Source organism: Symsagittifera roscoffensis, chromosome 3, assembly GCF_963678635.1.
Source record: "Symsagittifera roscoffensis chromosome 3, txSymRosc1.1, whole genome shotgun sequence".
Classification (NCBI taxonomy): domain Eukaryota; kingdom Metazoa; phylum Xenacoelomorpha; order Acoela; family Convolutidae; genus Symsagittifera; species Symsagittifera roscoffensis.
In genome coordinates, this window is record NC_087064.1 from 54,673,370 (window position 1) to 54,700,999 (window position 27,630).

At 42.3% G+C, this 27,630-nt stretch overlaps 1 protein-coding gene across 5 annotated transcripts in view; it reads left to right on the forward strand.

The window, feature by feature from the left end:
• The first annotated feature begins 18,293 nt into the window (after positions 1-18,293).
• Positions 18,294-27,630, forward strand: part of LOC134841105 (cytoplasmic dynein 1 heavy chain 1-like) — an 80,472-nt gene continuing 71,135 nt past the window's right edge. For all 5 annotated transcript variants that reach the window (XM_063856887.1, XM_063856886.1, XM_063856888.1 and 2 more), the window contains exons 1-6: positions 18,294-18,583; positions 23,670-23,982; positions 25,145-26,247; positions 26,408-26,655; positions 26,768-27,010; positions 27,171-27,587. In XM_063856887.1, coding sequence (XP_063712957.1) covers positions 18,304-18,583; positions 23,670-23,982; positions 25,145-26,247; positions 26,408-26,655; positions 26,768-27,010; positions 27,171-27,587 — 2,604 coding nt within the window. In that variant the 5' untranslated portion in view covers positions 18,294-18,303. The remainder of the gene's footprint in view (positions 18,584-23,669; positions 23,983-25,144; positions 26,248-26,407; positions 26,656-26,767; positions 27,011-27,170; positions 27,588-27,630) is intronic.

The following is a 27,630-nucleotide window of genomic DNA, read 5'->3' on the forward strand; positions in this document are numbered from 1 at the left end:
AGTGCTGTACAGGGCTACTACGCTCGTTTCAAGCATTTTTACGCACTTTCAGCAAGAACTTTCCGCACTTTCTGAGATTCTTTATAGGTAGTGAAAAAAGGCCAATTTAGCAAACGCGTTTTTGTAGATTTCTCGAAGACTAACAAATCGATTGGATTATATTTGATACCATAAGTCGAAAATTTTGACCATTTTTCTGAACCGCATCCATTTTTAGGTTGATAGCTTCGGGAAATAAAAATTTTTTCGAACTTATTAGCTCGGAGGCTCCCGTTTTTAGGAAACTCTCCGAGCGGCAGAAGTTTTTTATAAAACCACGTTTTTATCCTACTGGGTAGGTTGACCGGGTCAACCCACCTTGTTTTAAGCAAGCTAGACGGCGATCGGAGGCTTCAGAGCGGTGAAAACACTTGTTTTCGTGATTTTTGAGGAACCCTCCGAAGCAACCCTCCGGAGTCAGCTAAGCCCTTAACAACCCTCCTTAGTAGAACATCAGAGTAAATTTAGCTTGTTTGGACTGATTTTAACACTAGTTGGAGACTGTTTGAGGTGAGACTTGAAAAACTAGGTAAGTTGAGGGAACCCTCCGAATTAACCCTCCGGAGTGTAGTAGGCTTGCTATTGACCCTCCTTATTGAGTTTAGGGGGACCCTCCGAAGTAATTTGGGCGTTCAAGGTACCCTCCGAGATAACCCTCTGGAGTAAACTAAGAGTCTTAACAACTCTCCGAAGTAACCCTCCGAAGTGACTTAAGCCCCTTAACAACCCTCCTTTGTGAAAATTTGGAGGGATCCTCCGTGACCCTCCGGTACAGGGAGGGAGCTGAGAGAATGACCCCACACAAGTCGGAAGCTTGCTGGAAAGAGATAAAAGTGTTAATGGAATATGACATGATTGAGCCGTCGAACTCCCCGTGGGCTTGCGGCGTAGTCATGGTAAAAAGAAGGGGGCAACTCAGGTTTTGTTGTGATTTTCGTTACGTGAACGCGGTAACGATTAAAGACGCATACGCGATTCCCCGCATCGGTGAGAGCCTCTCCAAGTTGGGAGATGCAAAATTCTTCGCGACGTTGGACTTGGGCTCTGCGTTCTGGCAAGTGCCTCTCAGAAAACAGGATCGAGAGAAAACGGGCTTCGCGTGTGAACTGGGACTGTTCCAGTGGAAAAGGATGCCGTTTGGACTATGCAATGCGACGGCCACATTCCAACGATTGATGGCCCAGGCCCTCACGAATATGACTAAAAAGTATGGCAACCTCATAATGTGTTACGTTGATGACGTGGTGATCGCGACACCAACGCTGGAGGACCATATAGAGAGACTAGATGAGGTCTCTACTCGCATATAACAAACCGGCCTGAAATGCAAACCTTCCAAGTGCAAAATCCTGAGAGACTCAATCAAGTATCTGGGTCTTCTCGTAGATAAACACAGATTCAGACCAGATCCTTAGGCGGTTGAAGTAGTATTGACATGAAAAACGCCGAAGACCGACACGCAATTGATGAGCTTTCCTAGAATCGCTAATTATTATCGAGAGTTTATCAAAGGGTATGCTGACAAGATACACCCCATGCAGCAGATGATGCGAAGTAAGGGTAAGAAATTCAGCTGGACTGACGAGGCTGAGGTCTCTTTTGAGACCATTAAGCGCAAAATTTGCGAGGTTCCGGTCAAGAGCTTAATGGAAAGTGTAACGGCATCAAAACTATCAGACGAGATTTTCAAAATTAAGACTTAAACGGATAAAACGGTTTTTTTTTGTGAAAAATCAAGGGGAGACTTCTAATTTTTTATTAATGGAAACCAAGTCAAGGCTGAACCAACAATGGGATTGAGTACAACGGAGGATAAAATTGGAAAACTGAACCAACTGTTACCAAACCTCTGAAAGATATTACTCTGAAAGCGGGAGCCGAACACAAAATGTAAGAAAAAGAAGACTTGAGAAAGAAGAAAAATCTGGTTATATATAGAGCCTTTGGAAGTCGACTAAAAGTACTAAAAGAGCCGCAGAATGAAGATCTGTTCTTAATACATGAACTTTGGTCAAGCATTAACATTGAGCCAACATTAGTTAATAAACATACCAGACTTGGCAATATACCTAATAACATGCATCACACTGGATTCAGCACAAAACACTGAGCTCATAATTAAGAACCTGAAAAAAATGAGGTATGCCAAACAAGAACTACGGCAACTTCCAATCGCCACTGATAAGAGCCTGCAAGAAAGAGAAACTGTTTGATTTTTAGTGCAGAGAGCAAAAAACTTAACAGCAGAGGAAAGCGGAAACTGCATACACATTGTCAGAGGAAAAAAAATCAAAGCAACGAAAAGGACATCAAATGTGCAAGATCAAACACCGGAAACAGAAAAAAAACGAGATCTGGTGCGGCAATGTATATACTTGTATAAAAGGATCCCAGGAAGTTGAGATTTCCCCTTCAATCAATAGAGTCGTCAGGATTCACTGAGGTGGTACAAATTGATCATCAGAATATATGCATGCCGGCCACGGGCTATAACCAAGTGCTGGCAATGATTGATAGTTTTACGAAATACGCAAAGGCAGCTCGCTGCATGACAGCATCAGCGGAGGAGACGTGTGATCATTTGATAAATGTTTGGATAGCAAGGTACGGATGCCCGATCACGTTCCAGTCAGACAATGGCAAAGGATTCGTTGGAGATCTCACAAAGGAGTTGTTGAGGAGGTCGCTAGTGGCACAGGCCCACTCGACCACTCATCATCCACAAACGAATGGCCTGGTCGAAAGACAAAATCGCACACTAGTTTCCAAGTTGAGGGTCTATTGCTCACGATACATGGACGAATGGGATAGGCACTTGCCGCAGGTGATGGCTGCTTACAATAGCAACGAACGCTCCACCACGGGAATAAGCCCGCACATGATTTTAACAGGCCATGAGAAGGCCCTCCCCTTAACGTTTTTCTACCCTGAGTACAAGGAAAAGAGAACAGCACCACAAACGTACATGCGTGACATGATCTGGAGGCAGCAGGAACTCAATGATCTGTGCAGGAGAAACACGCAGCAGGCTCAAGTCAAGCAGAAAAAGAGGTTTGACAAGAGGACCGCTGATGCAAAAACCTACTCAGTTGGGGACTATGTCTGGGTGTTCCAGGAAGTCGTTCCTCCAAAGGGAACCAAAAAATTACTGAAAAAATGGCGTGCCCCATTTCAAATAACTGAAGTGCACCAGGGTAGTCGTTTTTATTGGTTGAGCACCGGACGGGCAGCTCATTACGAGAATATCAAACCACATAACGCCTCATCGGTGGACTGTTGCATTCCGGCTGACATGAATGATGAGGACAACTTGATAGTTGACCCGGCCTGCGAAGTGAATGAGAGAGGCACACGCGACAAAAACGACGGAAATGAAGTAGTGGATGACTGTGATCTGCCACTTGACCTGGAATTAACCGAGCGAAGAAATACAACCCGTTTTGTTTTCAACGATAATGGGTCTGGACGAAAAAGTGATGTCACAGGAGATTGACCTGATCAACGACACAGACCAGGACTGGATCGACGACCGCTCAGAGCCGGAAAAGGAAATCGCGCCTGAGGTGGAGCAGATGCATGAGAAAGAGTTAACAAACCTACGAGAGCTCGAATGGCTCCATGATCTACCAGCTGATCACAAGGAGACAATCCTGACGATTCAGGATATCGATCAGACTAGCATCAATTATATTAGTCACGACAACACCGGGTCCAACTGGATCGCTCCAGATGGTCCCTTACGTGTTCCCGCAACCAATCTCAATCTGCTCGATTGTGGGCAATCGACAGGGACGTCGATGGATATTTTGTCCGGGGAGTGGGGGTAGGACTCACCCACACCAAAATTTTGTGATCATAAACCTAAAATCGGCAAGGGAAACAGGCGATTTAGAAACAGAGGGGAAAAAAGCTAAGAAACAGCTTTTTAAACGAAATTTTGAATCAAATTTTGATCTGCCGAATCACTACTCAAACAACATTCTTGTCACAGACAGTGATTTCATCATTACGGAACGTACGTGCGCTATAGCGATAACCGCTGATGTAAGTTTTAAACAGCACTAGTGATCGAATTTAAGAGAGGTTACAAGAATATCGAGTTTTTGTGGAAACAGAGGCCTGGTGTTGGAGGGATGATAGAGCTACCCCCTGTTGCATCACAGATACCAGGAAAATACTTGTGTTTATTGGTAACGAAGGCCACTGACAGACAACTTGTGAATCCCGAGAGTTTAGTTCTGGCACTAAATTGACTCAGGGACTTCCTAATTGAGAGGAAAGCGACCTTGCTTTCCTTGCCGGTCGGTGATCCCAATAGGGGAAAATTGCATTCGAGAGAACTGTACGCCTAGTACATGTAATATTTTTGCAAACGGACATAGAGGTGTACTTACATGAAAATTATTGTCTGAGCATATGCTAGAGCGACATTCAGTGCTAATAGTTTGTGTTAAGTTTACTTTTTAGGCATTAGGATTAGGCTTTAGGATATTTATTAGGTACTAGGTTTTTAAGTAATAGTGTTGATGTATGACATTTGTATCTTATGTTACCGTTAGGTTACGTTTTATGTGATGTTTATTTTTTAGTAACGTGGACCACACCAGGCGCAAAAAGTGACAGCGTTCAATTATACTACTTTGAAAAGATCGCAGGTGGACGATGCTCCTTGGTGCTAGCTTTTCAACTAAGAACAAATAGAGAGTTTCAACTGAGTGCTTTTAAAAGGAATGAATGAAGTCCTGATGTTTGATTGAGATAGCTGGCATGGTTAATCTAAGTCGTGAGTTGTCTTTTAGATTTTGTTTGATCGTACGATTGTTTATTGAACTTGAATTGGAATCGAGGAAACAAAATAGAACCTACACGAAGAAGCATGAGCGACAATAATGACTTGATGGATTTTATCTCAGCGAGCCCAGGAACAACTCTGGACGAGGTGTATAACCGGTTGATTGATTGTAATTTTTGATTGGAAGAACCGGAGTTGGCGATGTTCACCGTCGCACTCCTGAATGCTATGGGATGAGAAGGCCGTGGGGAACGCCCCACAGAAGTGGTGTTAATGCTGGCTTTCGGCGAGTCTGGTACCGCTGAGCGGAGCAGGAATCGACTCATGCGATGGAGACGCGGAGAGATGTCTGGGTATGACCTGGCTCGTGATACAGGTCAAGGCGAACAGAGAGATTATAGGCTGGGAGAAATGCCAATGCCAATACGCCCCAGTTCCTCAGCGCAGCCTCTCTTCGGACCGAGAAGATCACGCAATGGGCTGGCCCCATCGCATTCTGCAGACTCACCAACCGCAGCCTCACCATCAAAGAAGGTGAGAATGAACGAGATTGAATTACTGACGGCTGAAACCAGTGAAACTCTCGAAAAAAGGGGAAAAGACGGGGCAAAATTGTGCGCCAAGTTTGATGAGTACAGGAGAAAGCAAAGGATCGTGACGAATGGAAGAGAAAGTACGACGAGTTACAGTTCGCTTTCACGGAGGAGTAAATCAAGCACCTGAAGGCGAGATTGATCAAGTTGTCACCAGATTTCCTGGCAATGATGAGCCCCGATACGGCGACTAAGGCTAAGGCTCAGGAGCTTTACAGACCGTGTGAAGTGACAGCCCCGCAACGAATAAGCTCGCCTTCAAACTCGAAAAATGCGATACCTGATCCCTCAGATACCTACCTGGCTTCTCAGTATCAGGAGAAGTTCGAGCAGGTGGGAAGAGCTACGATGCAGGAGATACTCCGAGCAAGGGACAGAAGCTTGGGTAGGATCGTTCCTTCTCAGCGTGCAGGCCAGTCGGGAAAAAAAATCTAACAGAACCGAGCCAAAAAGAGGTCGCGAGTGATCGACATCCGAAAGGATCTCAACACACGAAGGAACTTCGTGCAGGTTGTCGCAGAACACCCGATGCCTGAATGGTATGACCTGGAACCCGGCGAAAATCCACCAGCCGGTGCCAACTGGCAGCCAACATCTGATCATAGTTGATAGCTTGGTGAGGGATCTGAAAGATATCCTCGTGTGGGGCAGACTGCTGTAATCTCCTTTGGCGGGGCCTCAGTGGCCCAAGTGATTAAAATTATGAAGCTGCAGAACGACGATAGGGTGGATACGCTAACCCTGATGATAGTGACGAACGACGTTTCGAGGAATCCTGTCACCCTTGAGGCGAAGTGGGAATCCTTACTGACCTATCTCCTCAACGAACAGAAGGAGAAGTATAGACCGAGGATTGTGGTTTTGTGTACCATCTCTTTTAATCCGGTGGCCGACTACATGAATGGGAACTTAACTCAGTGGAACGTGGTGATCAGGAACCTGATTGCAGAGAATCCTAATTAGCTCCGGTTGATGGACGTCAAAAATGCACTGAGAATGGTGGACCACTGCGCCTTGACGAGAGATGGTATACAGATCAAATCCCAACCTGGGAAACAGTGGATGCACGACGCATTTCAAACGAGGATAGAAGAAATGGAAGCTGAGCTGCGGACAATAGTCAACCCGGTAGCACGAGGTAGCCCTGCCGGCGGGGTGAGGTCCCATGTACCTCAGACATTAGCGAATCGTCTGGGACCTCTAGCCACAGAGACAAACGTGGTGCAGCCCACTCCCAGCTCTGACGTGAGAGAGAGGTTGGCGACCGCCTCCGCTCCCCGAGGTCGATCCTTTGAGAATCTACTTGAGACGAGAGATGGTCCATCACAGGTGGCTCCACAAGCAACTACGAGTACAGCAACCCAACCTACAAGGACGCCACCGGCTCAAAGGATCTCGTATGAGGATTGATACCAGCAAGGTCAGTGAGTTGCTAAGGCACAGACCAGACCCCAGACCCTGGAGACGGTATAAAGCAGACATGGCGATCAAGTTGAACAGGAGAAGGTTGACCTGCCATGCGGACGCAAATAAAATGCTCAACGGGCACGACCCTACGGTAACCGGTTTATACCGGATGGCGGGCGTGGACTGGCTTTTGGCCGAAGAGGAGCAATTTAGTTCCGCCACTACACTGCGATTGGCAGATCTGCAGGGTTTGCCCAGAGACAACACCATGTGACCACTAAATACGAGGTCATTGACGGACGTCCGCCATCAGGTGAGAGAAAGAGCCCCGCTAAACCGTAAAGGGAAGTTTCTAGTGGAGAAAAAACCCAACAAAAGCCAGCAAAAGATGTGCACACAGTTCACTAAACCCGGGACAGTCCGCGAGCGAGTATTCGAGGGGATACCCTAGAGTCAGTTCTGTGGAAGGCGACGAGAGAGGATACGCGCATCTGGAGTCGCCAAAGGGAGACAGCCTGTTTGCAGTCCAATACTCTCAGGAAATGAAGCTGGGGAAAGTCGTGATGGTGGCCAGCTCCGACTACCTGTATACTCCCCGCTCACTCTTTTCTTGTGATCTTCCTCATAGCTCCCCACGGATGCGATCTTCCTCATAGCTCCCAACTTGGATTGGGGTCAAGCGGTTGGAATGGCGATAAGTCTGCAGAGAGTGGTGAACGTGGATCCAGAGGTGGTAATAATAGCTGAATCAAATTACTATTAGCAGAGTAGGGGACTCTTGAATGCTCTCATCGACGGATCTACCCCAAGCTCGGAGGCTGTGGAGGAGGTGACCATGGCACTTCTCTCTGCCATGACGGAGGCCGAGAAATCAATAATGCAATGATTTGCGAGGCAACTTGTCAAGGTTATCTTCGTGCTGTCTCCTGGCTATGCCTCACTACCCGAACCCCTGCAACTCGTGTACGCCATGGTCGTCCTGTTGACGGAGGGACGATTTGATGTAATGATATCTGCACCGAACCGACAAGTGGATCTCAAACTTTACTATCCCTTCCGATCATAATTCCCTGCAAAAAGGTCGGACATCTCGAACGCGATTCAAGGATGAAGGGATCATAGCCCGACGCGTGTCGTTTTGGATGAGGGGTTGGGACTGGAACCTTCCAACTTTGCCCGTCTGTTGAAAATGAGGCCAGTAGTGGTTGATGATTACCGGTTAGTACAACGTGTAGCAAACAACTTGTGGTTTCGACAGACGGACTGCGTGAGCCATGAAAGGGGGAACTTGGTGAGGAGAAATGCCCTCTCAACAGAAGAAGACCTTAAGGCTATGGCCTTGAGGACAAAGCCTCACACCAACCCTTGCTTGTATTCGTCATGTAGCTGTGTGCGTTGGGGCAAGATGCCTTTGATAGTGCTCCAGCAGTAGTGAGGGAGATCCACCAGTATCTGAAGAAGATATAAGACGCGAAAAAACAGGCAGAAGCGACGGTGTTGCAACTGATGTAGCAAATCAACACGATGTCCTTGGACTGGTTCCAAGCGGACGTGCTGGCAACGAAGGCCGAATATGAAAGGTCTGATGCGATCCTGGCGGGAATGGGCGTGGGTTGGTCCAGACACTCAACCCGTTCGGCCCAGACACTCAACCCGCATTTATCAGCAGTTGCTACCCTAGGGCATCGTGGAACTTGATAGGCAACTTCATGAGGGATATCAGGAAGTTATCCATTGGCCTTGTGCTGGCACTGTACGGGGCTTTCGGACACGAACGCTTTTTGAATGGTGCGTGCTTTTCACGCAGGAATTGGTTGATCTCCGACTGGATGGTCTGCTCACATTGATTGTGGTCGTTTGGGAGACTTGTTTGTGTTACTGAGATACCCCGAACAGCTGCAAGGACCAAAGAGAAAAATTGATGCCCAAATATAGACAGCCTCTAACCGAAAACTGAAGGATTTGAGGAACTTGCTCTTTCATTACCTACTACAGCAGAATAGAAGTTTAACCGGGGAAGATAAACCAGTGTCCGACGGAAAGGAGGTGAAAAAATGTGGGGGAAGCCTGTTGACCGACTTGGCCCTGATGATGCGGGTCAATCCGCTAGCTCTGATCTTCGGATTGAGCGAATTTGTTACCGTGGTTTACGGGCCTATAGTGACGCATGTGTTACCGGACGTGCAAGTGGAGGCGTATAGACACTCTGTTCTGTACTTTAACCTCGTGTCAGTCGTGGATTGTTCCGTGCTGAACTGGGTGGTGCAGAGGGAGTTGAGGGGACTGGCGAGCGAATATCAATTATTCGGTAGGATAGCGGAGCCTGGCTGAGTGTTGATGGACCTGAACAACAGCTTTAAGTGTAGAATGGGCGGCGAGAACCTTTCGAACGTCCAGTTCAACCCCAAACTCTGGAACTTACGACCAATTATTAAAGGTACGAAAGACGCAGTGAAAAACCTGGCCTGGTCGGAGACATACGCCATGTAAAGGAGAATCAGGACACGTGGTTAGCGGGTTCGTTTAGATCCGCTGCCGGATAGGTGCCCTCTGTATCCGCGCATCAGGAGGATGTTGTTGGGAGCGAATAGTGCAGTCCTGGCACTTAGGATTTGAGCTGCACAGGACGTTATGGAGAGGATGCTCAAGTGGAGTGAGGGAATGGAGCCGCGCTTCATCATTTGGAACGCTACATCTCTACATACTTTCGATTTCACCTTTCCGGACATACGGAGTAGAAAGAAGATTAAGGCAATACCATCAAAAAAGCCAGAGGTATCTGCAGACCATTGGAAAGATGTGTACACTCCAGTCGATGACAAGTCAAGGCTGAAATGGCCCAGACGAGAGACAGTAGTGATGATGGAAGTGAGCAAGGAGTCCAGAGGAGGCATCTATATGACAGTAGATGAAGTGGCGCCGTATAGTGAAGGACAGGTGGAAATTGTCATAAATGACCAAGTGTTGTGCCAAGCAGGTGACCTGATGACACCGGTTCGGCTAGACTCAGGAGTTGATATGCGCCAAGGTCCCTCTGGGCCGAGACCTAAGCCGAACGATGGAGAAAGGGAAGGAGACGCGAATAAAGCAAATCAAGGGAAAGATGATCCTATGTAGGGTAAAGGCGACAAAGTGAGCGAGTTCGACTTGGGTGCCCTGGAGAAAGATCTCCTGGAATACGACTTTAATGAAACGGAAGATGGTGGGACGAATGAGACGCTAGTGCTGATGACACCATCATCATTTATGTCACCCACCAAGGAGCACCCGGCTAGTTTGTCTCCCGTGGAGTCAGAGTCCCTGGTTGAATCTCACCAGAGTAGAGGCGCGCGTAAGCTGCTCTGTGAATCTCCTCGAAGGCGGAGGATTGATGAATCGATGCGAGTGGCGTAACTGAGCATGTTGCCAGAAGAAGAATGGGAACGGTAACAGGGCGAACTGGAGAGAAAAACTGGTGAGACTTCGGGAGAGTACCTGGGGCATAATCCGGAGATACGGCACTCAGTCCGTGATGAGAGTGGGATTGAACCAACCCATCATGCGTGAAGTAAAAAAGAGAATGGTGGAGTTCACTGATCCTGGCGGTCTGACCGCGTCAGTCTCGGAGGAAAGCGCTGAGGAGAGCCCGATTATATGAGATCAACCCATTAGAAGAACCAAGAACGGGCTTAGGAGGTATAAGTCTATGGTGAGAAAACTGAAGGAGAGAGTGAATGATAAGGTGACCAACCCGAAAGTAGTGAGGTCAAAGACCGCAACAGTGGTAATGTCGCTACCGAAGGTGTCCCGTCCAAGTGAAGTTGGACAAGGGGAGGGTGCAATGCACGGCGGATGGAGAAAGAGAATCAGGTGCCTTTTGATGTTGATGGCAGAAGTGAATTCGCCGGCTTCAAAAGCAAAGAAGAGCAAGAGGACCTTGGCTGACACCAGACTGCAAATGGAGGTCATCAGCCAATGCGGATGCGGCGGGTTGAAAGACTATAAACCATCACTACGAACATGGCGAAGATGAAGTGGGAGAGACAGCTCGACGTGTTCGAGTGCAGTCGTAATACTGTGCTCGAGTCAGTCCACATGGGCGATCCTGCTGTTAGCTATATGGAAATGGTGAAAGCAAGAAATTCCGCGAGAGGACACCTGATGGCCTGGCACGATAAACAAGCCATGCAGGAACACTTGAAGGAGTTGGTGACGGGCTCAAACCTGAAGAGGAAGGAATATGTGATGTCATTGGAGGCTAATTTGGAATGGTTTGGAGCTTCTGAACAAAACTTCCTGGAGGGTAGCCTACAGAAATATTTCGATGACACCATGCGTACTCCCTTATCATTGATGGCGTACATAGCCAACCACTGTCTCAGGACCGATTTACAAGTAAGACTTTTGTGGTGCCTTATTGGAATAAAAAAACGTGAGTACGAAGCCACCATCGAGACGAACGCCAGAGAACAGCAGTTGAAACTGATGGGGGCTTTCAAAGTGCTGATCGCTAGGGACGATTCCGCGATAGCATGGGCAAAACGGAAGGATGCATCTTGTTTTGTGAAGTTCGTGGTGAATCGTAACCCCACTCCGGTGCTAGAAGATTGTGCGAAGACAATCAAGCAGAGCTCGATGAAGAAATCTACCAGGATATGCCATTGCGGATCCCGACAAAGGAGTTAAACGACCTTGATAGCTACCGGAGAATGGAGGAAGTCAGGAGGTGTTCCAATAAAGAACTGACTGTCACGAGGGAGTTGTTGGAGAAAGTTCGGAGACTGAAAGAGTATGCGACATTAGGGAAACGGAAGTACTTCTAATACGTTTCGGGTGTCCCCGGAGTCGCCTTTAATCCACTCGTCAACGAAGAATCGAGAGACTCAGATTTCGACTTTGAGCAAGCAGTGATCCTCAGTTTCTGGGTAAAGAGAGTTCGGGAATGGGAATAACGTCTGAACAATTACAGTTAGCAGTATTTCTAGAGGAACGAGTGATAGAACTCTCGGTCCTCCCCAGCTGGAGGGACAAGTAAGTTTTGAGTGTGGTTTGTGGGACGGTCCACTAATGACCAGCTTAGTAACAATGTGGTAACTCATGAAGCCTTCAGGGTGCCCAAATCCAAACGCTTGCCTGATATGGGAACTAATCGCTGTAGTTGAGCTAGAAGGAAACAATGATGAGAGCCTACACGTCTTAGCCGTGATACACCATTTATTGGCTCTGAAAATAACAAAGCAGGATGACAGACAACCCACAGGAACCGTCCGAGGGGAACTCTCCAAGCGATTGGATCAAAGAGGGTACTTGCCTAGCTTCCAGCTGTGGAATGGAAGGGCTTGTATGTGGGAACGGTCACTGCTTGAAAACATTGAGTGAACAGCACCGCCAGTTAGCCCAGTTGTATTGAAAATTGAGTATGTCGGATCAGAACGAGATGGAGTTGATTGCGGACTGCCATGGAGTAACCGACGACCGCCTTAGGGTTCTGCAGTATGGTCAGCTCAATTGAGTCAGGGGAACTGACGACCGCCTTAGGGTTCTGCAGTATGGTCAGCTCAATTGAGTCAGGGGAACGTCTGGAGCGTGCCCATGAGCTGGTCACATCCTTGAGTGTGGAAGTGTTCCCTGGAGCGTTATAGACGGAGCACAAAATTGGAAGCTGGCGAGAAGATCCTGAGAACGAAATGAGTCCGAAGCATAGCGAGGGGTATCAAAAGATAGTCGGCTCCAAGTACCTGGTGGGATCTAGCGCGGAACCATAATGGAACAGTAAATGCCCGACGCACCTGGTGGTTGTAGATGCCAGAACGCAACATAGACTGATTGATCAGCTCTTTTAGGTGACGAAGTGCGTGAGACTGTCGAGAATGTCTGAAAAATCCCATGAGCTACGGACGAAGATCCTTCGGGCAATCCCGGAGAGGTATAAGGATGAAATAGATGAGATAGTGCGAGAAGATTTCGTGAAGTGGGACGAAGGAAACATCATCAGAGAATTCCAGAGAAAGAAGGCGAAATGGATGATGTCAACCAATTTCCCCACGATAGTTGAGAAAGATGAAACACATCAGACGATGATGAAAATCTGTCTGTTGATAGCATCGGGTTATCGAAATTGGAGGAATATCCTGTTGACTCATGGGAAGCATCCGTGTCACTGCCTGGCGCAGACGTTTTGGTACCCCAAGAGAGCGAACCTAGTTCTGGTTTGTGATGCAGAGGAATTATTCTCCATGGGTTTGCCTGATCAAGCCCAGATCGTAAAGATACCGTTGGTAAGCGTCATTTTAGCAGTGAGGTGGCTGGAAGCCAATGCAGGGACGACTGAACAGGAGATGGACGTGCTAACTCCAGAGCAACTGAGCAGAGTGAGCCTCAGTAAGAGAGTGGATTTGTTCAGGACTACTAGTAAAGTTGTGAGAATACCTAAGGCGATAGAAAGAATATGGGCAAGACAAAGATTGATGCCTTGGTTCCGTGCGGTGATTATGGCATGGGTGTATGAACGCGCGAAGCGTCATATGTCCAGAAATACGGAAGCCTATCAATCCTTCCAGCTAGATATAGGACCGGGAGCCTATAGAAAAGCATTCCTGACACATAGGAACGCTGTGACTACAGTGGTGAAAAGAGTAGCTGGGATGTCTTGCACCACAGAACAAGAGAAAAAGAGGTCTTACAAGCTGATCTAGAGCAGAAAATGAGCCTGTGTCTGCATAACAGCTTCTGCAGGAATAGGGAGCAGAAAGTAAAGGTAGATCTACTGCCCTGCTGCAAACAGAGGTTGATGGAGCAAGAAAGCAGGGGCACGGCCCGTAAATCTGTTGATATGCTGCAGAAAGTTCTGGAAGACAGCGAGATGGGTAAACAGGAATAAGAAACTATGGAGTGAATATTGAAGACGAGACTGAATATTGATTATTCAAACTTTTAAACTTTCTGTTTTGATGTTGTTTGGTGAAACTAGTTTTTGAAACTGTTAGAAACTGTTGCAATTGTTGAATTACAATGAAACAATTTAGTTGAAGCTTATTTGTTTTTTTTAGGCCTTAGGTGAGTATTTTTACCTATTTAAACCTGACTGAAGTTTTTAACCTGTGTAGGATACATATTCACTTTGTGGTGATCTTGTAGGGTCTGCGTACGCTCGCTCGAGGAGGATGAGTACCTCATTACTTTTCCTAGCCACAGAGTTTTTTTAATTTTAATATTGACGGCAACAGCATAACTGAATGATTATAATTTTTGAGTGAAATTAAGTTATATTTAACGGATGCGTGGCCGTGCCACGTCCCAAATATTTTTAAATCAGCAAGCGCGAGAACAAATTTTACAGTGGAAGGATGTAAGTAGTGAGAAAAGAAGTTTTATTTTGGACACTCCTCATAGTGCAAATTTTGTGAAAATGTTAGACAGCAGAGCAATGTAGTACAATGCCATTTATGACACGCAGTGATTTGAGGTGACTAGATAAATTTTTAATTTCTAATGCAAATTCTAATTTGATTCTAGAGAACTGGATCACCACTTGAAGATAACTCGGAGTTATGCATTCAATTAGGACATTGAAGGGGACTGTCCGGGGAGTAAGTGCCATTCTGCCGGATTGGCACAGTCGAACCCTCCGACGAGATTGAAACGCATGTTAATGACGTTAAAGAAGATGTCGTGGTCAAAGAGGTCAGAATGTTCTGGAATTCTTAAATTTAAAAATTTCGATTGTCGACAGATTATTTCCCGGAAATGTAGAAAACGGCCACTTTGACTGAAAGAGAGAAAAAAAAACAATAAACGAGAACGTCGAACGAACAAGTTGAAAAAAGCAAGAAAAAAACGGAGTCTCTTATCGTGACGATCACGCACGATAAGACACGTAACTGAAGTAGATAGGAAGAAAGGAGAATTCAGTGGGACAGCCGGAGCGGATCCGTACCCTCCCGTGCCACGAGATTGAGGAGATAAGAGTGTTGTCTCAGGGAGAAATCGGAATTGGAGGCCCGAGCCCAAAGACTCAGTAGACAGTAATGTATACTTTTAAGCCGTTGTGATGCCCTGAATAGCTGAGTTTACTCCAATCTTATTTTGTATTTCGGAGGATGAGTAGCTAGAAAGAGGAAAGGTCAATTTATCCCAATTGATTTAGTATATAATTGTCACTAAAAACATAGTAAATAAGGGCTTCCGAGCCGTGCTTTTAATAGTAATAACGTAGTTTGGGGATCCGAGACCCAGTTATGTGGTTATTTTTGCCTGTAAACGAAAGCTGATCAAAAGTCGTTCGACTGATGGCTTAAAAAGGTAACTTTTACTTAGCCCTAAACAGACCAGAAAACTAACTGGCTAGGTCTAGACGGTGAAAAACGAGTAGAATTAAGGTAACTGACGTAACTATGTAGTATTTGAGCGAAAGTTACAGTCATGACTAGTGGCTAAAAATCGACAAGGACAAAGCAAGAGCATTGTCAAGTTTTTTTTAACACAGTATTTACCATAGAAGCAGCACAAAGCTTTGAGGTAGTGGATAAGTAAGAAAATTAAATTTTTGATGATCTACCTCTCATATGATCTTAAATGAAATTGCCATAATAGACACCACAAAATCAATGGGAACAGATAGTGTTCACCCGCGAACACTACATGAGACTCGAAAAAAAATAGCGGAAGAGCTATACCGTCTAATGCGAAGCTTCTGGGATGCTGGTGAATTCCAGAGGAAGGGAAATGTGCGAACATAACCGCGATTCACTAAAAATGCTAAGCTTTTACAAACCGATAAGTTTCATAGTATTCTGTTGCAAAATTGAGAAAGAATTAAGAAGATACCCACTTGATTACATTAGAGAAAACAAAATTTTACAAGAAAGGCAGTACAGATTGCTACCAGGTCGCTAAACGACCCTTCAGTAACTGAGAGCCCTCAGCGACTGGACGACAGAACTGGAAATTGGAATTGAGGTAGACATTGTTCATATTGATTTCCAAAAAGCCTTTGATAGTTTCCCACACAACAGATTGCTTAACACATTGTCAACAATTGGAATCAGAGAAGAACATCTTATGTGGATCACCAATTTTCTGACTGGAGGAAGCAACGCGTCCTAGTAGATGGAAGGAAGCAATTAGTCCCAAATACTTTTCTAAGCAGACGATGTGAAAACATAAAGATCAATTGCACAGGAAGAGGGAACAAACAAACTGCAGCAAGACCCAAACGGAATATCAAAATTGGCAGAAGGTACCCTAACGAAGTTCAGCATGTCAAAATGTCCCAGCGTAACCTCAACAGGAAGGAAAAAGCTACCAGAACATAATTACATTCCGGATGGTAAGTCATACTTAAGCAACGTAGAAACTGTGAAAAAACTAGGAGTTATTGTATTTGAAATTAACGTTTCGAGAACACATTGCCTCGAAAACGAATCTGATGAACAATATGTTTTCGATTGTAAGTAAAAGTTTTCTGAACCTGAGCAAAGATATTTTGACAACCTTGTACAAGGTATTAGTGATAGCGCACCTAGAGTTCGCAAACCGAGCTTGGAATCCATACCTTTTGAAAGATAAGGTCGTAATCTTACATGTACAACGACGCGCAAAAAACAATATTTCCAGTCATGCTCATATTTAACTATTCAAACAGATTTAGGATGTTGAATTTCCCAATTTTCGAATACAGAAGAAAATGAGGGAGAATTATTACAAATTAGAAAAACTTAAAAGGAATTTGTATTGTAGCAGCAACTGAAGGACTTTTCTCAATTAATCAAAAGGACACGAGAAAAAACCGTACAAAATACTCACCTGAAAGACCAGGACCACTTCAAGAAACTTCTTTTTCTCCGTAGCAGCTATTAATGACTGGATTTCACTATCAAAAGAGATTATATCAACCAACAGGTTAACACATTTAAAGCAGAACTAGATAAACTATGGGCATCTGAAATGTATAACGGTTCTAGGGATTTTAGCAGACCGGTTTTTTAATAGACTCAGAACACTCATAAAATCATTTAGCTAACTTCAAACGCGACATTGGCGTTAAGCGACTCTTTGGTCCGCTGCGCTTCAATTCAGAAGAGTGTTATTGTGCGTGTAATTTTTTTTTGTCGCTAATTTAGATTGTTGTGTTTTTGAAGTTGATAGCTTTGTTGTTGATTCTTGAGATAATTGTCTTAATTGTAGAAGCTGACCGTCTTTTTGAGCCTGTAAATTAATCATCCATCACTTCATTACATTTTAAATAAAAAACCAAAAATAATTTGGGACTTAAGTTTTTAGTGTTAACTCCTTGCTCTTAAAATCATCGTTATTGCCAATCAGCTCTGACAGCCTTTTTTGTGTGCCACTACCAATCGCAGAGATTTCAGCTCCAATTCAGCACTCTGATGCAGCTTCAAATATTCCTTGAGCTGCGCAGGGTCATTTTGCTTGCTCTTGGAGAGTAGCCGTTTTGTTGCTGGAATAATGAGCACTCCTGTGCCGAGAAGCTGACTAAACAAGTCGGGCGTTCCTTCCCTTCTGCAATAGACGATCGCCAATATCTGCTGCTTCTTCGACTTCAAATAGTTTGTCAGCTCCTCGACACCGGCTGGGCGATAGTTGTTTGTTCTGTGGCTGCTAATGGTGTTGTGCACAACGTCGTGCCACACAACCACTTTTTTCTCCTTCAATGGACTGTCTTCTAGTAATCGTCGGAGGTTCTTTCTTTGGTTCAGCAAGTTGTTATTAAGGGATAGGCCAGGAATTGCTGTAACAAGGCTCTCATAACGCTTTTTCTCACAGGTTTTAAGGGTGCTGATGCTGTGGAACAGGGAGCTAGCTGCTACAATATGAAACATTTCGTAACTCAAATTAAAATCGGCCATATTCTACGTATCAAGAAAACTTCAGTTTTTGACTTCATTACGTTGGTCTGCTAAAAGACTCATTTTTTACTTTATGCTAAAAGATTGATCTGCTAAACGATTGGTCCCCATGTACAGCACACATTCTATTGAATGACGCAATGGACGTCCAAGAAAAGAACTGATCGCTAGAGGCCGAAATAATCAGTACTGTATAAAAAAAATTATGCGTACTGTATGTCTAGAATTTCCTATGAAAACATTTTGTTCTCGGCTCAACGGTCTTTGACCCAGGTTTTTTTTCGTCTTTTTTTTTCGCTCGTTAGATGTTTCCTAATCTGTATTAATCGCCGGTTAGTATGATGCTGACATGTTTTCCTTAACTTGAACATCGTTTGAGACAAGCTCTCGTAGTTTTTGTGGATTCGGTAATTTTTTTTAGACTAGGTGGTTTTCATTTCAATTTCTGTCTGCTAGCTTGCAATGTTATTATTTTGTAGTGTCGCTAGTGGTGCGTCATCTCTGTATTAAACATATGATAAAAATTGTGTACATAGTTTTTTTTCTTGAAATGATGGAAATAAATTATATAAGTATGTTAGTATACATTATGCAAATCAATGATTATTTTAGTTTTAATTGAAAGATGACGTCAGTGGTGGATGTCCCACCTACTGGCGCAGTGGATCCCGGTGGCTCAGAAGAAGCTGGACCAACTGTTCCTCCTACTGTTGAAATTGCCGAAGTATCGACATTTCAGCAATATTTGCGGAAGATTTTGCCGATCATGCTTGAGGATGGTGCTATTACACCCTCTGGAAATTTAGAGAAAACTATTGAAATCACTACAAATATCGAATTGTTCAAAAAATTTATGTCTGAAGCAGCAACGAAATCACTTCTTGTGAGAAAATGTGTACTAAAAGGTAAGATAAATTCTTTTTTGTCGCTGTTTCACTTCTGAGGTATTTTAAGTCAGACTTCTTGCAAATTGCGAGGTGTTTTTGGTCCAATTTTTGCTATAGCAAAGATTAACTGTAGAACAGCTTATTTTGCATTGTTTTTGTCTTTCAATGATCTATGATCATTTCTTGACCAGGAGTAGGTAGCTTTATGAGTTTTATCTCCAGCCAGTTGCAATCAAAGGCGTGTTAGTCATAAAACCAAATAAAAGAGAAGGTTAATTCTATCGACAATAATCAAACCCCATACATCGTTACACGTTCATTTAAACGTTTCATTAAATGTTCCCAGTTTCTGAATGTTGGGCCTATGTTACGGCGCGTTTTTAACTTTGAAATGTTTTTCGCTACCGTGAAAATTGCTCAGTATTTCCAAGAGCCTTAGCAGCAAGGATTTTTTAAGTGTTATTACCAAAAATTGACAGTGAAAACTTCACTCTGTTTTTACATGACCACAGTTTTCTCTTTGATAAAACGAATCCTTTTTTCTTAAGCGTAAGCCTTTCTTCATTAATAACAACGATTATTCTTTCTTTTTTGGCCTGTAAGTTTCAAGATAACTGGGAAAACTGATTATTCAAATAAATTGAGGTGATTGCTGGGGAACTTAGGTCTGCACATCAATTTCGGCGTATTGAATTTATCGGATTGTTTTGCGCTTGCTTTTAGCAAGCGTTGTCTAATGGGAAAGTAGACGTTTTTCGTGTTAACAACTACTAGTTAAGCAAAATCTGTTGAATTCGCTTTTAAGGTTTAGCGGTTTTGGAAAATGTGAGATCAGGTTGGTCGTCTCGTGTTACATCACTTGAAAAGAGATCATATATTTTCATAAGCGAGCGTAGTACATTAGTATGACTCTAAATTTTTCAACCCAACTCGCAAATAGAAAGGCCCAATTGGTAGCACTTTTGCTAAAATCACGATCTGTAGCATTGGAAGTTTCATAGCAGCTGTTCTCTGCTTGATTTGTGGCCAGTGTTTGCCGATCGTTAAGCGTCTGTGGCTGAAATGGAAGGAAGTGATACGCCAATTCTCGAGGTCGGAGGTTGGAATCCGACACGTTGTCTTTTTTCTGATTTCAATTTATAGGGCTGCATGTTTGTCGTTATCTCGCTAGTGAATGCAAAGCGCAGTTTTGCCTCTATTCACACTAGCTAGCTTGTGAGAGTTAGCGTTTAGTACGAACCTTCTTTTATTCTAAAGCGTTTAGTACGAACCTTCTTTATTCTAAACTCGCAAATATAGGTGTTAGCGTTTAGTACGAACCTTCTTTGTTCTAAACTCGCAAATATAGGTGTTCATTGACAATGTTCTTTTTTTATGGAAATTTCACTGTAACATTGGAATATGCATAGCATCTGCTTTATTTGTGGCTAATGCTTGTTGTTAATTAAGCGTCCGCGGCTGAGTGGTTAGTGCGTGAGACTCATGTCTAGGTCGCAGTAGGTCGTATCCGAGACATAGCCAAGTTTTTACTAATTCGAGGCTTATTTCCACGTTTTTGATTTGCACATTTTCCGCTTCGCCTCTGTGTCAATGCTTGCGTTCGTGTGTGACACGGTGAACCAAATGATATTTCTCGGCTCAACGAGCATTTACACACGTGTTGGCTGAGTTAGCGCTTGATAGATCTTGTTTTCCTATACTTATTGCTCGAACATTCTTCGGGTGTGTTCAAGTTCTTTCTTTTTTTTTGTTTTCCACGCAAAATCAGGTACCACAAATATTAATTGGAATGGGCTGACTCATATATAATAAAGCCCTTTTAATCGTGAATCGAATGTTAAATAAAGATTTTGAAAAAATTGTATGAGTGTTGAGAAAAATTCGTTTACAAGCCTGAAAATAAGAACAGTGAACTAGAAAAACTTCTTTCCAGAAAAAAATGGTTCATGAAGCCTGTTTACCGCTTTCTTGCCAGTAATACGTTTTAAAAAATCAAAATTTTTCTGCAAATAAATCGGAGAAAAATTTAAGATTTTTTTTTCGACGCCAACAGTTGTTCTGTATGTCTAATTCCTTTTTTTTAGTTTGTGGATTTCGTCTCAAAAAAGCTAGCTGCTGTGTTTTTTTTCCGTTTTTATCACAAGTGGTGCAAAGCTTCGCTTTGCTTCTGCGCAAAACCTTGTTTTTGTTTCTCATTACTTGTAGGTTTTTTTTATCTAAAGGCTTTGTTGTAATTTTCTTCCGGATCTATATAACAACCTTCCCGTTTCATGAAAGGGGAGGATATTCCCAATTCAGCAGAATAATTATATTTTTTTAACCAATCAGAATGCAGGAAAAATAAAAATTTTTCAACTGGAAAGCTGTAAATTGCGACAGCTGTTACATGCCTAATTAGAAGCTGCGCAGGTAGCACAGAATGTTTTCTTAAATTTTTTTTATTCGTTTTCATTCAAAATAGTGTGGTTCATAGTTCGGGTAGTGATGGAAGAACTCTACAAGCGCAAAAAAGTTCCGTGAGTTAGGCTGTTTTTGAAAACATTTGTCTTAAATATCAAATGACTAACAAAAAAATGATAAGTTTAGTTTTTTGTACAAATATTGTTGCATTAGCCTAAGAGCCTAAAGCCTAAACAAAAGTTAATACTGATATAACGTACGTTACTGTATCGCTTTACTCGCTCGAGAATTGAAAGTCAAAAGTTTTAAGCTCAGTTTTTTTGAATCACGATGAAAAGGGCTTGAATCTGATATATCACTCGACCGCTTCCGACGATTATTTGTGGTCCCTGTTTTCTTGTGGAAAACAAATCCAGAAAAAACTTAAACACCTGAATACAAATTTCCTCTCCATTCTTAATGGTGAGAACTATGATTTTCAAGTAAAAAATTTTGCTTTGTTTGGACGACAATAAATGCTAATTTTTTGATGGGGGTGAATAGATATTTCTAAGCAATAGGGAGAATTTGTTTAGCTAGATCCGTTTTTTTGCTGCTACATTTTTACAGTTTTTAAGAAAAATGAATGTTTTCAGGAAAGTCTTATAACATGTCCACGCTAGAATTTGATTTTACGCGGTTTGACTTTGATTTCTTCTGAAGTTCATTTCTTTTTTGTTGGAAGGAAGGCAAACTAAACTCCACTATTGAACACTAAAATTGTTAAGGCCACAAAAACGTGATTTTAGTTTCGAAAGTAGATTTTATGTTCAGATTTCCTTGCATTATAAAATTTTACCTATTGATCCAGTTTCCTCAATTTAGTTTAATTTTATCAAAAAGCATCAGTCAGAATTGTTCTTTAAATTCAAAGAGCTTTAATGGCAGATATTTTTTCTTTAAAATTCAAAATAGCAAATTTTAAAAATAAATAAGACAGTTTGTTTTCCTTTTTTATTGCGTTCATTAGTCTTTTCCAACTCATTTGGCTATTTTTCAATTTATTATCTTTTTATCTGTTTTTGTCGCAAGTAATGCGAATCTTGGATGCGTCTGTTTGTTTTTCTGCGAGCCTAACTTTTTTGGATCCGCTTTTTATCCGATTGTTTTCGCGAAAGGCTTAAATGCCTTAGTGTCATGGATCAAAATTGCTTTTTTGCCAAAATTTTTTTTAAAGGAACACGAATAAAATCCTCTTTTTCAGATAATTTTTTAAACTTATTTTCAGGATAAAATTTGAGATTCATGGAAAGGTTTCTAAAAGTTGTAATTATAATGTTATAAAGAGATAAACATTAAATATAATCTAAAATCTTACTGTGATTTTTTAAGAGAAATGAACGTTGTGAGTACTCATACATAGATCTTGGTGATTTTTTCAGGGGAAAAAATTAATTTTGATCAGGCTCGTTTTTGGTTTTTCGGGGTTCGACTTTTGATTTCGTTTTAAGTTCATTACATTTCCTTGTTTAAAAAAAGTAACTTCCACTATCGAACAGCAAAAGTGTAAAGGTCACGAAAAACGTAATCGACTTCTAATTTCGAAAATGGAATTTATTTATCAGATTTCCCAATGAAATGAAAAGTTAAACGAATTAATCCAATTTTCTCAAATTAGGTTAATTTTATCAAAAAAAACTAGTCATAAATTGTTCGTGAAATTCAAAGAGCTTTAAGGGCATCTATTTTTTCTTTTGAAGGTCTAAAAAAAATTATTTCAGTTTTTTCTGTTTCCTTGCGTCCATGACTGTTTTCCAACTGTCTGCTGGATGTTTTTTTTCTTATTGCAATTTGAATCACGGCTGCGAGAGCTGTGATAAGATATACCACTCTATCATATCTGAAAACTATTCTTGGATCTAATTTTCACTGGAAAATTTCCAATTTCTTAGGTCCCAACTTTTTCTTGTGTTAGAACTAAAAAATGGACCTGGCAGCAATGAAAGAAACCGAACATTTAGTTTGAGCAAGGTCGTAGAAGATAAAATAGTGGTCATGATGATACACCTACAAAAATTGCGTCTAGCTTTTTGTGTAACTTGTTTTTCAATAGCTATGAGTTGGTGATGATATAAGCTTAGACAGATATGTGATTTTTCCTCGTCATATTGTGAAAACACATGTTGCGTTTATTTTGTTTGATTAAAATTTTATGTAAACAGAAATGTTTAGCGAAAGAATGTCAGTGTAGAAACACCATATGTTTGACGCCGCAGTTGACTGCAAATGTGAAATGTGGTTTCATTGCTTGACTGTTTTATGAGCAAAGCTTATTGAGTTGGTAGTTGGTATAAGAAAATGGATTCAGTTTTCATGCAGAATAATCTAATTCTTTCTAGTCTAACTGCTGAAAGAACTGAATGAAATTAGCCGCTCAGTTTTGCAGATCTACTGCATGCTTGCAGGTTTTAAGCTGAGAATTGAGTGTACAACTTCCAGATTTTCTAAGTATAAAAATTTAGGTTGCGCAAGAATTTTTCAGAATTGCGGCATTGAATCGCAGTCAGTGATTGAAGAACCTTTTTGTATCTTTTTCTAATAGGCAATCTCAGAGGAAAGTTGTTGTCTCCAAGAGTTGATTTTATTTGTCTGCTGGTCGTCAGCGAAGTTTTGATTTAGAGATTTAAATAGATAGTCTAATATTTCAAATATATATTTTTTAAAGATGACCTTGAGGCGGATCCCAATGCACCCCCTGGGTCTCCCTCGAGTGCCGGACCCACAACATCTGCTGCCCAAGTTGTTTACACAGTGACAGTGGAAATCAGCTTCGCAAGTGTAAAACAGCAACTCCTGGCCAGTGTGTTGTTCTTGAAACGAGGACTGGTCATAGAGGCGGAGAAGTCAGTGCCATCTCAATTGAGGGTCATGACCTTGGATGACCCCTCGGCGACCCCGTATGAGACACTGCACAACTATGTGAGCAATGCGGTGGCGCCTTACTTCAAGTCGTACATCAGAGCTACTGGAAAGAATGAGTTAGTTGCTAGAATTCTTTATCTAATTCTTTTGTAAATCTTATTAAGAGTCGATGCACGTAGCTCAGACTCTTATATAGGTGCTGATGATTTCGTTTTTTTTGTTTCAGGAAAATTCTAAAAAAAATTTCAGTCTCAAATTTATTTTTCGCGGCTTGACTTTTGATTTTTTTAAGCCCAGTTCATTTATTTTCGTAAAAGAAAGGCTAACTCCTCTATCCAACAGCAAAAGTGAAGAGGTCAGGAAAAACTTCATCGACTTCTAGTTTCGAAAGTGGAATTTAATTTTTAGATTTCCCAGCGGAATGAAAAAGTTTGCCTATTGATCCTGTTTTCTTAAATTGAGTTAATTAAATAAAAAAAGTGTCAATCATAAATTGTTCTAGAAATTCAAAAAACTTTAAGGGCATCTATTTTTTTTCTTTAAGATTCGAAAAATAAGTCAATTGTTCCGACTTTCGATACGAAAGAAACGGAATATTTGTGCTCGGGGTGGGTTTTTTCTTCAGACAAATTTCGACTTTAATTAGCCATTTTTGACGGATTTTTTATATCATTCGAAAGGTATTGTTGTCATGAGCTCAAATTTGAAAAGATATTTCACCTGTGATCCTTTTTCGTGGGGGGTTTAAAGATTGCCATTTTGGCCAATTTGGGACAATTAACGCGCGATATATTTCGCGCTATTAACGCGGAAGCGGAGAGTTAATCCGTCTTAGAAATCGTTCTAAATTGGTAGTGAGAAGCTTATTTGCCATAATTGATTTGTTACAAGGAGAGAAATCTATATTTTTGTACTTTATATGGCGTGTGGGGGGATGATTTTCGTTAAAAATTTCATTTTCGTTTTTTTTTATATTTAATTTTTTAATGTTATTACTGCTCCATAAACCTTAAAAGGCAGTTGGAACATTCTTGGCTTCGCCCTGATACGAGCAGTCTTTTTTTCTGTTTACTTTCGTTCATATAATCTTTTCTAACTGTCTGTTGGCTATGTTTGTTTCAGTATGTTTTTCAATTAAAATTACTGAAAATTAGTAATTGTGTCTTTACCAATTTGAAAGGAAATCCTAATAATGGCGTAAATTCATACATTACGTATCAGCATTAGTTCTAGAACATCATGCATTACTATCATAATCTTGATCTGTTTTGTGTTTAGTCGGGACAGTGATAAATTGGCTCCCTCGGTCGAGAAAAAACTGGCCGAACTGGAAATGAGTTTGCTTCATCTACAACAGAACATCGAAATACCCGATGTCATTTTGCAAATACACCCAACGGTTGTGGCCACAATCAAAAAAGCCAAAGACGAAGATCGAACTGCAAAAGTCGAGGATTTTGATGACCTAATTGAGGACTCCAGCTTCTTGAATGCGCTTCAAAACGGAGTCAATCGCTGGATCCGAGAGATCCAGAAGGTCACTAAACTCGATAGAGATGCCGCATCTGGGACGGCAATGCAAGAGATATCTTTTTGGCTGAACTTGGAGAAGGCTATCCAGAAAATCAGGGAAAAGTTAGACACAATTGAAGTGACTCTGACTTTGGACATTTTGAAACAAGGTCGAAGATACATGGCGCTGTTGTCTTTTGACACTGACACGGGATTAGGACAGGCTATTTCCTTGGTGAATGACTACAACACCTTGATGAAGGATTTCCCTCTGAATGATTTACTTTCAGCGACTGAACTAGACAAGCTGAAAATATCGCTGATAAGCATTTTCCAACACTTCAAGAAAATGCGAACTACTAAATACCCAGTTGGAAGGTGCCTGAGACTGATCGAAGCTATTTCAAGAGATCTAATGACAAAACTGCTGAACATTCTTGGATCCCAGAAATTGATGCACATTTCTCACGACGAGTTCGAAAGAATACTTGCATCATGTACTGAAATATTCCAAACTTGGGACACGGAATATGACAGATTGATTACAGCGCTACGAGAGCAGTCGAAGAAAAAACGAGACGATACTGTTAAAATGATCTGGAGGGCGAATCCTGCGCATAAGAAACTACAAATGCGTTTGGACCAGATGCGAAAGTTCCGAAAGCAACACGAGCAACTGCGGGCTGTGATTGTCAGAGTCCTTCGTCCGACTGTTCGGCAAGCGGCGCCTAACCCGGCAACAACACCGACAGAGCAGTCGGTTAATGTCGTGGATTTGATAGATGCGAGCGATGCAAATGCTATAGACGAAGTGAATCTAGCATATGAAAATATAAAAGAAATCGATTGTTTGGATGTCTCGAATGAGGGTAATTTTCAATCCGTAAAACTTTTTTTTTAGTTAGTTGCTTGTTTTCTTTTACAACACGTTGGTTGTGGTTTTATACCAGACGCAACTGTTGCGTTTTGGGCAGTTAGCTTACGTTACTTCTGATGATTTCGGTGAGAAAATTTCTGAAATAATTTAAGGTGCGACAAGTTGGGAGGCGGCGAAGCGAAGATACGACGAGAGAATTGACCGAGTAGAGACAAGAATCACTTCGAAACTGCGAGACCAGCTGGGCACTGCGCGAAATGCAAACGAGATGTTCAGGATCTTCTCGAGGTTCAACGCTCTGTTTGTGCGTCCCCATATTCGAGGAGCAATCAGAGAGTACCAGACGCAACTGATTCAGAGAGTGAAAGATGATATCGAACATCTTCATGACAAGTTCAAGGTAGCTTTACCAGTGTTTTCTACATGCGAAAACCTGTATTTTAACTAAAAGTTACTGTAGAGCATTTGGAAAGGGACCTGTGAAATTGTGTTAAGATGTAATCCGTTTTTAGATCAACTACCAATCCACCCGGGCTGTCAAAGTCAGCACAGTGGGAGACATTCCCCCGATGAGTGGCAGCATCATCTGGGCGAATCAGATCGAGAGACAACTGGTCGCTTATCTAGGCAGGGTGGAAGCAGTCCTCGGAAAAAGTTGGGAGCAGCAACTGGAGGGAGCTAAACTTAAGTCGACTGGAGATGCATTCAAGACCAAACTGGACACAATGCCATTGTTTGAAGAGTGGGCTAGAAATGTAAGCTCAGTCTTCGGTTATATATATTTTTTTACTACGTGTCTGAACTCATCCGCTTCAAAGGCAGTTATTTTTTGTCGTTCTTTATGCAAATGTCAGGAGCCTATGTTGGTGTTACTATAAAAATTCTGTTGAAATTTTCAGTATATTGTCTTTTCAGTCGAGTCAAAAATTGATTGCCAATCAAGGACGAATCTTCGCCGTAGAAAGCTTTCGAGTACGCAACACGACACGACTTAGATTCAAAGTCAACTTTGACCCCGAGGTCATCTCCCTCTACAAAGAAGTGCGTGACCTGAACGCCATGGGTCATCGACTGCCGATCAATGTGAAAAACAAGTCCCATCAGGCCAACCAGATGTACCCGTTTGCTGTATCGCTGATTGAATCAATGCAGACATACAACAGGACTTGTGATAAAGTTGATCCAGTCTACAGTCTAAGTTTGCTGGTGGCAGTTTTGAAAAGGGAACTGCATAAACTGATTTCAGAGGGGTGTAATTTGACGTGGGAGAGTTATAAATTGGACCATTACGTGCAGAAGTTCTCGACAATGGTGTTCAACTTCCATGAGAAGGTTCGTAATTGTCACTATTATTTATACTAAATGGGTTGATTTT